General features: G+C 34.8%; 1 protein-coding gene across 2 annotated transcripts in view; it reads right to left on the reverse strand.

Annotated features, from left to right (window-relative positions):
- Window positions 1–14,638, reverse strand: part of SLC12A2 (solute carrier family 12 member 2) — a 104,190-nt gene that overhangs the window by 63,913 nt on the left and 25,639 nt on the right. For both annotated transcript variants that reach the window (XM_017500988.2, XM_017500989.2), the window contains exons 2-4: window positions 12,749–12,868; window positions 11,410–11,485; window positions 11,029–11,124 (exon numbers count right to left, since the gene is read on the reverse strand). In XM_017500988.2, coding sequence (XP_017356477.1) covers window positions 11,029–11,124; window positions 11,410–11,485; window positions 12,749–12,868 — 292 coding nt within the window. The remainder of the gene's footprint in view (window positions 1–11,028; window positions 11,125–11,409; window positions 11,486–12,748; window positions 12,869–14,638) is intronic.

The raw sequence follows: 14,638 nt of genomic DNA on the forward strand, positions 1-14,638 counted from the left end.
AAAAAAAAAAAAAAAAAAAAAACCCCAAAAAAAAAAACTATAGGCGCAGGTGGCTCTTCAGAATGGTGAGGAAGAAACAAGATCAATTTTACACGAACTCTTTCAGAAAAGAGGAAAAGGGAACAAATAAGATGAGCATAATACTGACATGAAAGCCGAATAAGGTTATTATAAGAAAATTTCAGACCAATATCCCTTATGATCATACTCAAAAATTTTAATAAAGTATTAGCAGGCCAAGCTCGGGGGCTAATGTCTGTAATCCCAGCACTTTGGGAGGCTGAGGCAGATGGATCACAAGGTCAGTAGTTTGAGAATAGTCTGATCAACATGATGAAACCCATCTCTAACAAAAATACAAAAATTCGCCAGGTATGATGGTGAACAGGAGGAGGCTGAGGCAGGAGAATCACTTAAACCTGGGAGGCGGAGGTAGTAGTGAGCCAAGATTGCACCACTGCACTCCAACCTGGGCCACAGAGTGAGACTCCACCTCAAAAAATAATAAATAAATAAAGTATTAGCAAGTAAAATTTGACAGAAAGGATAATCTCTCTAATTCAGTGAAGTTTATCCTACAAATGCTAGGTTGTTTTAGATGAAAAAAAAATGTAAGTTGTGATAATAGAATAAGGGAAGAAAAAAACATGCAGTTCAACAGAGCAGGAAAATCATGAAAAAAATCACTAACCATTTATGACAAATAATCTCAGCAACTCAGAAGGAGAACTCAATCTGACAACTGACATCTTTCAAAACCTTATAGTTAAGTGATGTTGAACTTATTTCTCCTAAGACTAGGAACAAGGAAAGGATGTTTATTCTCACCACTTCTAGTCACCATTGAGCTATAGGTCTTAGGTAGTTCAATTGGCCAAAAAAAAAAAAAAAAAGAAAAAAAGGAGAAAATTTCCTAGAGACTTGAAAGAAAAAGTAAAAACCATCTCTATTCACAGATGACATATCTTGGCTATTGTGAACAGTACTGCAACAAACATGGGAGTGCAGCTATCTGGATCAGATGGTAGCTCTATTTTTAATTTCTTGAGGAACCTCCAAACTGTCCTCCACAGTGGCTGCACTAATATACATTCCCACCAACAGCTTTTCTCCACATCCTCTCCAGCATTTGTTACTGCCTGATTTTTTGATATGATTTGCATTTCTCTGATGACCAGAGATGTTGAGTACCTTTTCATATGCCTGCTTGCCATTTGTATGTCTTCTTTTGAGAACTGTCTACTCAAATCTTTTACCCATTTTTAAATTGGATTATTAGATTTTATTCCCACAGAGTTGTTTGGGCTCCTTATACATTTAGGCTATTAACCAATTTTTTTCTGGCAGAAGTTAGCATATCTAAATTGAAAATTTATATGAAAATGTCAAAGATCTAGAAAAGCCAAAACAATTATGAAAAAGAAGAACAAAGTTAGAAGACTTAGGACTTACTATGCAGCTAAGCAATCACGACAAGATAGTACCAGCATAGGATAAACAACCAAATCAATGCAACAGAATTCAGTACAGATAATATACAGACAATTTGCTTTTCAACAATGGTATCAAAAACAGTAAGGAACAGATGGCTGTTTCAACAAATGGTGCCAAAACAAGTGGATTTGTGTACAAAGGTAGGGGTAAGAAGGTTGGGGAGAAAAACTGCACCCACCATCTCACACTATACCCCAAAATTAATATGAGATTTTCCACAGATAAAAATCTAAAAATTAAAACTAAAAAGCTTCTAGAAGAAAATATAAGAGAATGTCTTTATAGCCTTGAGATAGGCAAATATTTCCACCATGAATAACAAAAGCACTAACATAAAAAAAAATGAGGAACTGGACTTCATCAATGGTAAACGTCAGTTCATTGAAAGACATGATTAAGAAAATGATAAAAATGGTAAGACAAGCCACAGACTGAGAACGAATACACACAATATCTATATCAAACCTAATAACACATCTAGACACTGTATATAGAGAAATCTACAAACTAGTAACAAAAAGACAACCCAATTTTTAAATTGGCGAAAGATGTGAATATATCACAAAAGAAGATAGACAAGTGGCCAATAAACACATAAAAAGATGCTCCTCATCATTGAATATCAAGGAAATGACCCAAATTCCTTCTTGCCACCTCCCACCTTCTCCATATACTTCCACTGTGGTCCATATGTGTCGCCTCATAGAATCCTGGTACTAGAAGAGATCTCAGAAGTCGTCAGGCCAAACTTCTCATTTCACACATAGTAAGGCTAAGATTCAGAAAGGTCTGTAATTTCATGCCATAAATGAGCAGTAAAGCTGTGAGAAGACTGAAGCAATCTGTTATTTAGTAGCATAACTAAAATCAAAACTAAAATGACTGCCTCACCTATCTCTTACTATTGTATGAGTTAAATAATTCAAAATCCTTTGGTAAAAATAAAGCCTGATCACAATTCCATTTTAAACTCAGGCAAAATACTGAAAATATTTTCCCTGTTGTGATGTTGTGATATAAGAATATACATTTGGTCTTCATCCAAGGTTACTGCAACAGAGCTTATAAAACCATTGGAATTTACTAACAAGGTAAGAGAAGCATCCTTTGTTGTTTAAAATAAGCCCCTTCAAATCTACCAGAGTTTATGCTAATAAGGTGACTCAGTGGGCCCTTAGATAGCTTCTGGATTGGACAGTGCTAGTTGCTAGAGAAACAACTATGTAATTACAGGGGTAAGCACTTTCAGTATCCCCATTACCCACCCCAGCTCCCACCCCTCACACCTCGGGGGAGAAGAGAAGGGAGAAGACTAGAAATTGAGCTTATCAATTAATGGCCAATGATTTGATCAATCATGGCTATATAAAGGAAAAACCCTGTAAACAAAGGGGTTTAGAGAACTCAGGCTGGTGAACACAGAGGCGCTAGGAGGGTGGCATGTGGAGAGGTCATGGAAGCTCTGCATTCCTTCTCCCATACCATGCTTTAGGCATCTCTTTTATTTGGCTCTGTGTTGTAGCCTTTATTATAAACTGATGATAGTAAGATGTTTTCTTAATTTCTATGAGCCATTTTAGCAAATTATCAAACCTGAGGAAGGGGTTGCAGAAACCCCCAGTAGACAGCCAGTTGGTCAGAGGTACAGAAGGCCTGGAATTGCAACTGGCATCTGAAGTAACAGTAGTCTTGTAAGACAGAGCCCTTAACCTATAGGGCATGCACCAACTCTGCACAGTTAGCGTCAAATTTTAATTGAATTGTTGGATACCCAGTTGGTGTCCTGAGAGTTGGGGAACTGGTTTGTGTGGGGAAAATCCACATGCCTGGAGTCAAAAGTGTGTAAATCGAAACAAATCCTAGTAGTACTTGTTATTACCAAATGTGCAGAACTTCATGAATAGTGTAAGTCACAAGGGCTTTTGCAAAGATGAATGAAATGACACAGAGTCTAGAAACAGACCTACACTGTTTATTTAGGGTCAATTAATTTCTGAGTAAACAGAAAAGAGATCATCTTAAAAATGGTAATGGAATAACCGGATATGCATATGAATCTTGATTCATATTTCATAGTATATACAAAAGCTAGCTACAAATAATACATCTAGGTAAAAACCTAAAGCTATAAAACTTCTAGAAGAAACTCTTTGGGACCCCGGGCTAGGGGGAAATTTCTTAGATGCCACTCCAAAAGCACAATCCAAAAAGGAAAAAGTGATGAACTGGGCTCCACTTGAACTATGAACTGCTCTTCTAATGATGCCATTGAAGGAATGAAAAGACAAGCCATATACTCAGAGAAAATAACTACAAATCATGTATCTGATTTTATCTAGAACCTTTCAAAACTCAATAGTAAGAACTTCCAATACAATAAATACATAACCCTTAAAAAAATGGGCTACAGATTTGAGTAGACACATATTGTACATGAGAATATGCCCAATATCTTTAGCCATTATGAAAGTACAAATGAAAACCATCATAAGATACCACTACATACATAGTAGAATAAAAAATAAAAAGGACAATACCAACTGTTGGTGAGGATATAGATGTGGAACAAGTGAAACTCACTGTTGGTTGGAATAGAAAGTGAAAATATTTTAAAAATAAAGTTTTCTTGGTGTACTGAGGAATAAATCAAAGAGTGACAATAACAAAATTACATTCTAGTACCCTGGTTTACAAATAAAAAATGAGAAGTTTGTCTGCTTGTTAATGTTTGGCAAATGTTCTCTATTTTCTTGCCATTATTATAACAAATAGGAAAAGGTGAAGTGACAAACATGCAATCTTCCAACCAGGATCAGGTGTTACCTTATTATGAATGATTATCAGAATAAATCAATTAAATTATAACTCTAATTCTGCAGCAAACAATTTTGGAACCAGGCTGAGGTATTAGTAATAATAAACTGTATAAACTGACAAAACTGAAAGGTCACCAATGAGTAAAGAAAAATCCCATGTTGAATATTATATTACTTTCCAAATTTGTAGCTGAGCTATTTGTAGTATAGAAACAGTGTTTTAATGAACTGAAAACATAATGTTATGTTAAATTTTACAGCTGCTTCAAACATTTCACTGATCTGAAAACTTATAATTTCAAAGAAATTAGCTATTAAAAAAAGGAACTATGGAGCTGAATTCTAACATAACTCCTTGCTTAATAATGGTAGGAATTAATAGTGATACAATGAATGAAACAAAAAAAATTTGATCATCAATGATCATCTGATTTTTCAAATACAGAAAGCACTTTTCTGTCACAGTATATGGGAAGTTTTTCCTTATTTCCAATGTTTTTGGCTTTACCTATTTACAAAAATGGGGAGGTATTCAATTATTTCAGAGAAAAGAAAAACAGATATGAGTACATAAAGGTAATTGTGACTTATATAGACATTTTAAAAATTCACCAGCAGAATCTGCTAAAAATTAATTTTGCTAAAAAATGGGTATAATTGATTTTTTCTTCTTACTACCCATGTAAATGATGTGACTAACCACAATGTCGCATTAAATAAGATAACATATGTCAACACCAAGGTATCATGTCTAGCAGTTAGGTCTCAAAAGATAATGGCTACTATTATTATCTGAATGTAAGTTCCCAGAAAATAGCATCTTGTCTTTCATTGTTACAAACCCTGTGTCTGTAACAAAACACTCAACAATTGTGTTTTCATTGACTGAAGTACAAGTAACATAACACTTCATCTTCACCACGAAATAGGCAAGTTTATGCTGACTTTAGATTTTAGAAACTTCAGAACTACCTACCTAAAGTTTTATGTAACCAAGGCTTTTATCTGAAAAGGTACTGATCTTTGCTTTTAATTAAGTCAACTAAATGCCCCCAAAGATAAAATGGTTGAGGAATCTTTCCATTCTGTTGCTCAGTTCATATAATACAGTATGAATTAAAACTAAGACTTTATAGTCTTCACCTTATGAAACGCTGCCTGCAGTTGTCCTTTATTCTGTGAGTGAGTGTAAATTCATGGATTAATTAAAGATGGGATAACTCTGGTCTATGTAAACTAGGAAATGCAGATCTGAGTAAAGGTGGCTGCTGACCAGCACCATCCAAGTTGCAAAACCTGATGCACATGATCCATGAAAATTCTATAAAATCCAAGCTCTCAAGAACACTGACATGATTCGTAGAACAGGAAAGGACTCTAAAATCCCCATAGACTGCAATAATCTGAAGAGCATTAATGTGTCTTTCGGGCAGGGACTATGCCAGAAATAAAGTAAACTCTATCAGTTCCTTGGCACTGCTATTCTTACCCCATGGAAGGCAGGGAATTGAAGTGATGCTTCTCTAACCTGCTTCCAGTAGCTTTAAATAGTACCTAAAATCACTACTAAAACTGAATCAAGCCTGAAACTAAGCATCTTTTATTTTCTGCATTTTGACTTTTTCAGAAACCTTGCATGTTTCCATTACTATTTTTGCCTGAGACTTCAAATTGTACATTATTACATTTGTTACAAGTTAATAACAAAGTACAACTTTTCTAGATTGCTATCTATTTAATCTCTAAAATGTACTGTTAAAGCCAATGTTAAAATTAATTAGTAATATTAAATCTCTCCTATGGCAAAAAGTACACAACACTAGGAAAAGTTCATTGAATTCACATACTTCTGCAAAGCTGCAAACATGTAATTTTCAAGATGAGAGTAAGACATTATTCAATTAATATGAATACATATTATAATTCAGTTAAGAAGATAAACAGGCATTACCTCAAATTAGTTCTTAACATTATTTTTTTAAAACTATGTATCAAGTTTAAAATGGGGCTTTTTGAATTAAAATTACTAAAAAGTAACCACAATGTTCCTCAACCTTTGAATAATATTTTAAGAAAATGTTATTTCCTTATTAACTCCCTTAAAAGTCAACTTTCAGTCTACACAAAGTTCAGATGGGTTCATCAGACATCACTCTTCCCCCAGTATTTCTCAGTTTCCTTTTAAGACCCCAACCCTCTAGATAATTCTAGCGCTATTATCGTCCTCTCTAAGTAGTCCTTACAAGGTAGGCGGTCAAAATCAAGTAACAAATCCAACTCAGGCATTCTTGGTACCACCAAAAAGCATAGTTTGCAGCTAAAAATCGCAAACAAAGCTATACCTATACATTGAATCTCAGGTTTTTTTTTAAACCATTAACTCCCCTCTCCATCCTCTTTTGAGCCTTCTAATTTTGTTGAATAAGAAGGATTCCTTGCTCCATTGAGATTCCCAGCGTGTAATTTTCTGTCATCACCCTATAATATCATTTAACAAGTTTCTCCTTCCCCTGCATATTCTATAACATGTTTCTGGGAGATATACGGCATGATGTGATTCAGATTTAATTTGTTGGGAAACAATACTTCACAGGTGTTCTTATCAAGTAAAAGCTTTACAAAATTGAAATTAAAAACAAAATTTTTATTTCAATAGTTTTTGTGGAACAGGTGGTTTTAGGTTACATCGATAAGTTCTTTAACGGTGATTTCTGAGATTTCGGTGCACCCATCACCCAGGCAGCGTATACTGTACCCAATGTGTTGTCTTTTACCACTCACCCACCTCCCACCCTTCCACTCAAATCTGTAAGTCCATTATATCATTCTTATGCCTTTACATCCTCATAGCTTACCTCCCACTTACAAGAAAGAATATATGAGATTTGATTTTCCATTCCTGAGTTACTTCACTTAGAACGACGGTCTCCAACTCCATCCAGGTTGCTGCAAATACCATTATTTCATTCCTTTTGATGGCTGAATAGTATTCCATGGTGTATAAATACATTTTTTTTTAAAAATCCACTCATTGGTTGATGGGCATTTAGGTTGGTTCCATATTTTTGTAACTGTGAATTGTACTGCTATAAACATGTGTGCACAAGTGTAAGTCAATAATAATAAGTCAATAATGACTTATTTTCCTTTGTTTGGGTAGATACCCAGAAGGGGGATTGCTGGATCAAATGGGAGTTCTACTCTTAGTTCTTTAAGGAATTTCCATACTGTTTTCCATAGTGGTTATACTAGTTTACATTTCCACCAGCAGTGTAAAAGTGGTCCCTTTTCACAACCATGTCAACATCTGTGTTTTTTTAATTTTTTAAATTATAGCCATTTCTGCCGGAGTAAGGTAGTATCTCACTGTGGTTTTAATTTGCATTTCTCTGATAATTAGTGATGTTGAGCATTTTTTCATATGTTTGTTGGCCATATGTATATTTTCTTTTGAGAATTATCTATTCATGTCCTTTGCCCATTTTTTTGACAGGATTGTTTTTTCTTGCTGATTTGAGTGAGTTCCTTGTAGATTTTGGACATTAGTCCTTTGTCAGACACACAGTTTGCTAATGGGTTGTCTATTTACTCTGTTGATGATTTCTTTTGCTGTGCAGAAGCTTTTTAGTTTAATTAGGTCCCATTTATTTATTTTTGTTCTTGTTAAATTTGCTTTTGGGTTCTTGGTCATGAATTCTTTGCCTAAGCCAATGTATACAAGAGTTTTTCCACTGTTGTCTTCTAGAATTTTTATTGCTTCAGGTCTTAGATTTAAGTCTTTGATCCATATAAAGCTGTAATTTTTCTAATTCTCTTTCCTCCTTCACTCATTATGTTGAGCAATTATCTGAAAAACAAATCTCATCGACTTCTTGGTTACCTCGAGTTCAGGAAAGAAACCTTTCAGGAGTTTGATTCAACGCTAGATTATTTTTATTCATCAGTTTTCATAAGATGGTTCTCTAGTATGTCTCAAAGGTAAAAAGTGAGATTTTTTTGGTTTCATTGTGAACTTACGGATTTAGTCATATATTTTCATCCAAATCATTTATCACCATTATTACTGTTCAAATTATCCAAACTTTAGCTTGTGTTAGCTCCTTTAAATTGACTTTTAAGTCCTTTTGACATGAAACTAGTAGTATTCAACACTTTTGGATCTGAAAAGATGTCTAAGCTCATTTCCTGCTCTAATAAGGAATCAACCTTTTTTCTAAAGTCTGCTAGTTCTTTTGAGTGGAAATATACAATATGGGCATAAGAACTGCTTATTGCCACTGGGTTGGTCAGTTACTACAGGTCACTTTAATGAAAAAAGCTAAACAATATGTACTTTCAGGATAAATTCTAAAACTAATACTTTCAGTTTAGAATCCTGAATACAGGTATAATGTGATCTCAGTTTTATGCCTGTATCTACTTTCTCCCACGTGGAAAATACTTTTCTCATGATATCAAAATAAATCACATTAGGGGTTTCCAAATCTGAGTCAAATACAGAGGAGACAGAGGGGCTTACATTCACCAAAAGAATCTCTAGACAACACTCACTGCAGATGATGAAGCTCTTATACAGTCTATAAAGACCATCCAGATGTCCAAAGTCACCAACAAGTGAAAAATGAATGCCTTCTAATAAAGCTTCATAGTATTTGGTCACTTACTTTCTCTTTCATCTTCTCTGGGTTTCATTATTTCGGCAAATGTATTACCTTCTCGATGGTATGAACACCTCATAACAGAATTCCAAAAGGTTTTTACCCTCTAGGTTCTACCTTTGTGAATAGACTTTTAAGGAAACTCAAACAAAATTATAACATATGGTCATTTTTTGGGACAGATCTGCATGGGTTCCACATTCTCATACTGTCCCTGGCACTCCAGGACAGAAGACTGGACATAAAGTCTATGAGGCAGATGTATCTGTAAAGATATATATATACATACATATATATATATATGCATGCACATATATATATACACACACACACTATATATATAATACACACACACACACACACACACACACACACACACACACACACACACGTGTGTAAACCATTAATGGTACTGAAAAATGAAATGGCTTTTTGTTCACAATCCTGGAAAATCTATACCTTCCAAAAGACTGATTCAAATGGGGAAAAGTGTGAAGTTCACGTTGCCAGTGGCTTCATGCCCCATTCCTTTTGAGGCTCACAGCCTAGATTCTAAGGTCTGAGGAAAAAGAGAAATTCTTTGATGATTTGCTGATCCCCTAGAAATACGTTAACACCCCAGTCCATTTCTCTTCCCACTTTCAATCCCCAAATATGGCAGAGAGAAATGAAGCATGGAGTACCCAGTTCACGAGAAGCCAAAAAGAACTTCTCAACATTATCTGACTGACTCTGCTGAACATATCCACATTGTATATCCCAATATAGCTCAATCCAGGTTCACAGAAGCATAAAACTTCAGTCAACAGTGATACATGCTCAGCATAGTCATAATCATATTGATACAAGATACCAGCCTCCAAGGGTCATAGTGATTTGGATCCTCTGGTGTCTAAAACATATAAAGACTATGGTGAAAAATGAAAAGCTCAATCTGGTTCTCTCTTTCCCTCCCACACCCAAATACCTGATGCAGGTAAAGTGGAAATTGTGTTATACAATGTCAAATAGGGATATTTAAAATAGTTGAAGCAGATGAAATAGATCTTTTCTCAGTTGACTTGCTATGATGACTTTACAGGTACGGGCAGACATTTTGTCTCCTTTCTCCAGGGATCTTCTCACTCCCAGAGAGGAGTTTTCATTTGGAAAATGGAATTCTTTTCTTCTTGTTTTCAGGGATCCTGAGTCCATTCTCCTATAGTCTCTTGGGTCCTCTTCCTAGGGAGGGTGAAATCTTACAAGGCAGATCTTATGGACTCTAATGAGAGGCCTCAGAGTGCCCACAGAAAGCTAGACGTGAAGGTATTTACAGTCCTAGGGCCAGGTGCAGTGGCTCACACCTGTAATCACAGCACTGGGAGGCCAAGGCAGGCAGATCACCTGAGGTCAGGAGTTCAAGGCCAGCCTGGTCAACATGGCGAAACTCTGTCTCTAATAAAAATAAAAATTAGCCAGGCATGGTAGTGCATGTCTGTAATCCTAGCTACTTGGGAGGCTGAAACAGAAGAATCATTTGAACCTGGGAGGCAGAGGTTGCAATGAGCCAAGATTGTGCCACTGCACTACAGCCTGGGTGACAGAGTGAGACTCTGTCTCAAAATAAATAAATAAATATATTTACAGTCCCAAGCATAGCTCACACAATGCTATTAGATTATGGGGAAGGTATACTGCCTTAGTCCCTTAATAAGGGATGGGGTGGGAAATGAGGTTACCCCAATACAATGTTGAACAAATGCCAGGAGCATGTTGCTCACTGATCCAAGGGCAAGCCTTGGAGGAGACAATAAGATGCTGCCCAGTGGATAAAAGACCAAAGTAGATGCTCCATTCTTGCTATGAGACACTGAATAACTTAAAGCATATGTGTATGAGTTTACATAAAATTACATTGAAATATACTAGTCTGGAAGTACTCAGTAGCAACCTTCTTGTCCATATATACTTAATATGTTCCTTCAGTTAAGGTAAAAAAATAATAATAATTAAAAATACAATTTAGATCTCTGTTTAGTAAGAGTAATCTGATGATGACGATACAAAAAGATTCAACTTACCTCCTCTTACAAATCCATTAGTTGCTATTGCTGAAGTAGACAATCCTGTGATAGTTGTCACAACAGTGGCCATCATTATTACAAGGACTGACAGACCTTTACAGAGAAAGAAGACAGAATACTTATACTCTTAAGCATGCCATTGTCTAAAACTGGTTGGTCTAAGAATACTGAATTTACATTTCAAGTTATAAATTGCCCAATTTTTATCTAATTTTAGAAAAATCAAATCAGGATTATGAAAAAGGAACATCAAGACAATAATCTGATATAAAGGAATACACAGTTCAAAATGACTCTAATTGCTTGACTTTTATGAGGTTAAGAGCTCACTTTGCTTATTTATTATTCTCAAATCAAGCAGGATATAACTTCACCTACCTATTCCAGCTTGACCTACAATCCATGACAATCTAATGAAGAGCATCACACCCCAAATGTTTAACATACAACGTACCTAGGAAGGAAAGAGAGGCCAAGTCACAGAGGAAGAATAATAATCAAACATTATATAGTAAGCATTAAACCAGCCAAAGTACAATGACATGCAGTTGAAACTACAGAAGATTAAGTGGTTTTAAACCTAACTCCTGCTCCATCCTTTCTTTAACAGTCTTTATAAAGAGCTTAATAACAGCTTACATTTGAGCTAATATAAACACAATGTAACATATAAGTATATGAAAATAAATGCATGCATCACAATTGTCTGAAGCAGCAGATGCAACAGAGCAAGGTACAAGAAATATTTTTAAAATTCAGCCCTGTAAAAAGTAGTGCATATTCCTTTTTATCAATACAAGTTTAACTTTTGCTTATTCTTTTATAACATCCTCATTTCATGATTTCTTTAGCAGATTTACGTATTACATAATATTTGTCAATACAAAAATGCCAATTGTTCACATTTTTAAAAATTTAAATTAGTTGTAAAAGTTTCCCCAATTTACTTTTACTTTATTATGTTCATACACAGAACACAGTCTTACCAAACACTAAAATCTAAGAATAAGCAACAATTCTATCTGAAGCTTCACATTCACCTTAGGGATTAGGCAATAAAATGACTATTAGAACTGTTATTTTTCTCTCTACTTCTCCCTGAAATTCCAATACAACCCCTATTAAGCGACTTCAAAGTCCCAATGAGAAGGCAATCTAGCCTATTTTAGTCAGCTCCTTAGTCCTATTCAAACAGAAAAACAGAAATATGAACCTTAATCACCTAAACCTATGCAGCAAAGTGAACTCAACACTTAAGTATTTCTCCTGTATTCCTTTCTTGCTTGCTAACTTCTATATGCTTCTCTTCAAAATATAATGGGGGTAGTGTGAAATAAAGCAGGGATATTTCAGCTCCATTCCCTGCTCAGCCTTCTTGATTCTGATGTTCCCAATTTGATAGTTTTCATACTTAATTTCTGAAAAGTGACAGTACATGAGATTCACAAGAGGCAATGAAATACAATATGCTCAGTAACACATTATATAGAATATAATCAAAAATAATTTGACAAAATAAATGTTGTTATCTCCTTTACTGAATTTAATATCCAAAAGCAAAGGAGGTACAAGTTATTAATTTGGTTTTCTACGGCACTCAGATAACAGAGTTAAAGTAGAGAAAAAAGAGTTCTCTTGAGAACTGATGAGAACATTAGGAAGATCTTATAACCAACAGATATGTTGTAACTCTAAAGTTAAGTCTATATATACATACCAATACACCCTTGATCCAGCCAAACTTCACGACTCCTTTGCTTTCTGCAGTGTATGTGACCACAGCATCTCTGGCTGGAGTACTTTCTTCCCCATTTGCAAAGCCATCCTCAAAAGGTTCCTGGTTATAAAAAGAAACGTGAATGATGCTTAACATTCAAAATTTAAAATCACCTGATAAAAAGAAACATAACTAAATACATCTAACTATATTTAAGAGGACACAGTACAGATTTCCAAGAATCAAGGGTTTCCAAATATTTTACCCCAGGAAAGGACAAATAAACTAGAAGAAAACCTTAATTACTGAGATTTCTTAAAATTTAAATCTCACCATGACAGCAAATCCATTTTAATAATTCTAAATTCTGGTACACTTTTGGCAGTGTCTGGAGGGAACAATGACTCCTGTTTGCTAATTACAGGGTCGCTAAGTTGATCAATTCATATCTCATCTCTTAAGCCACAAATTAATATCACCTAGTTGCCACCAGTCCTACATCTGAAATTTCAACATTAACATTTAAAACTCCTCTTTATCACCAATAAATACGGGTTTTTAATAATCCATAATAGCAGGAATCCCATGGAACCCAAGATTCATTGGTAACTCCTCTCTTTACTCATTCCTTGTCTGCAGTGACTCAGTGTTCTTCACTGCTTTCCTTTATAGTTTTTCTGATTCAGACATGCATTAGTTGACACAATGAATTTCAAAACAACTGTTTCCTTAGATTTTTAAGTTTCATGTCTGACTCCATAATTCTTAGTTTTTTGTTCTCTACCTTCTCTCAGTGCTTCTTGAGTTTCGTTCTATCTGTATATCTAATATCATATATATCTAATATATATGTATATATATAAACAATTATATATAATTATGTTAATCTCTATATGTATACATACATAACAGAATTATATGTATATATATTAACAGAATTATATATAGAGAGAAAAATACATATATATATATATATATAAACAGAAATGAGATGCAGCAAGTTCTGTGCTACCTCAGTGCAAAATCTACATAATCAAAATTCCTTTTTCTTAACCAACAACTGTCAGCCAAGTAGACTCATTCAATTCCATTTAATACAATATTGCTATATGCTTTTTTAAAGTACAATCTAGATTAGCTCTTAGATTCCATATTTACGTTCCTTAATTACTGTTAATTCTTTGATTTTTGAAGCAATAGAAGTATAAGCTAGATGCAATAATTAAGTATATTATTTAAATAAAGGTGGTTTTATTATAAAATTCCAAAAATGTACTTTAAAGTACAGTCATGAGAATACTGCATAAGTAGAAATATATCTTCAAACTGCAAACAACCACACAGCAAATTTTATATTGTCCATGGAACTAATATTTAAAAAAAATTCTTTTTAGTTAATAAGAGTTTTCAGAGCACCATTATTTTAATAGAAGTTTTTTGCATATCAGAGTTCATCTTTAGTCTTTTTCCTGTGGCAAGTGCAAGTCAAGAGGTCGTCCTCAGTCTGTGCTTCTACCCTTTTCACATCCTCTTGGATTTGAGGCTCACTCACTTATAAACTGGCATATTCCTGGAAAAGTTTAAAATAATGACAGACTATGTCATAGTCCGTGTGACTATTTCTTGCAAATTCTTGTCCTGCTTTTGCTGTCTTTTTGGCCTCTTCATCGTGACCTTTTGCCCATTTAAGTTTTTCTAGCAGATTGCTCAGGTTTCTCTTAACTGGAATGTGTTGTTTCCAGGACTGCAGCTCATTGTAAAAATGTTCATAGTAGAGTCCTACTTTGGCACAACACGGTCATCAACTAGTAAATACGGCAGGTGATAAGCTGCTACAGAGCTCACGCCTGTAATCCCAGCACTTTGAGAGGCCAATGCGGGTGGATCACA

The sequence above is a fragment of the Cebus imitator genome, unplaced genomic scaffold (genome assembly GCF_001604975.1).
Source record: "Cebus imitator isolate Cc_AM_T3 unplaced genomic scaffold, Cebus_imitator-1.0 Scaffold275, whole genome shotgun sequence".
Classification (NCBI taxonomy): Eukaryota; Metazoa; Chordata; class Mammalia; order Primates; family Cebidae; genus Cebus; species Cebus imitator.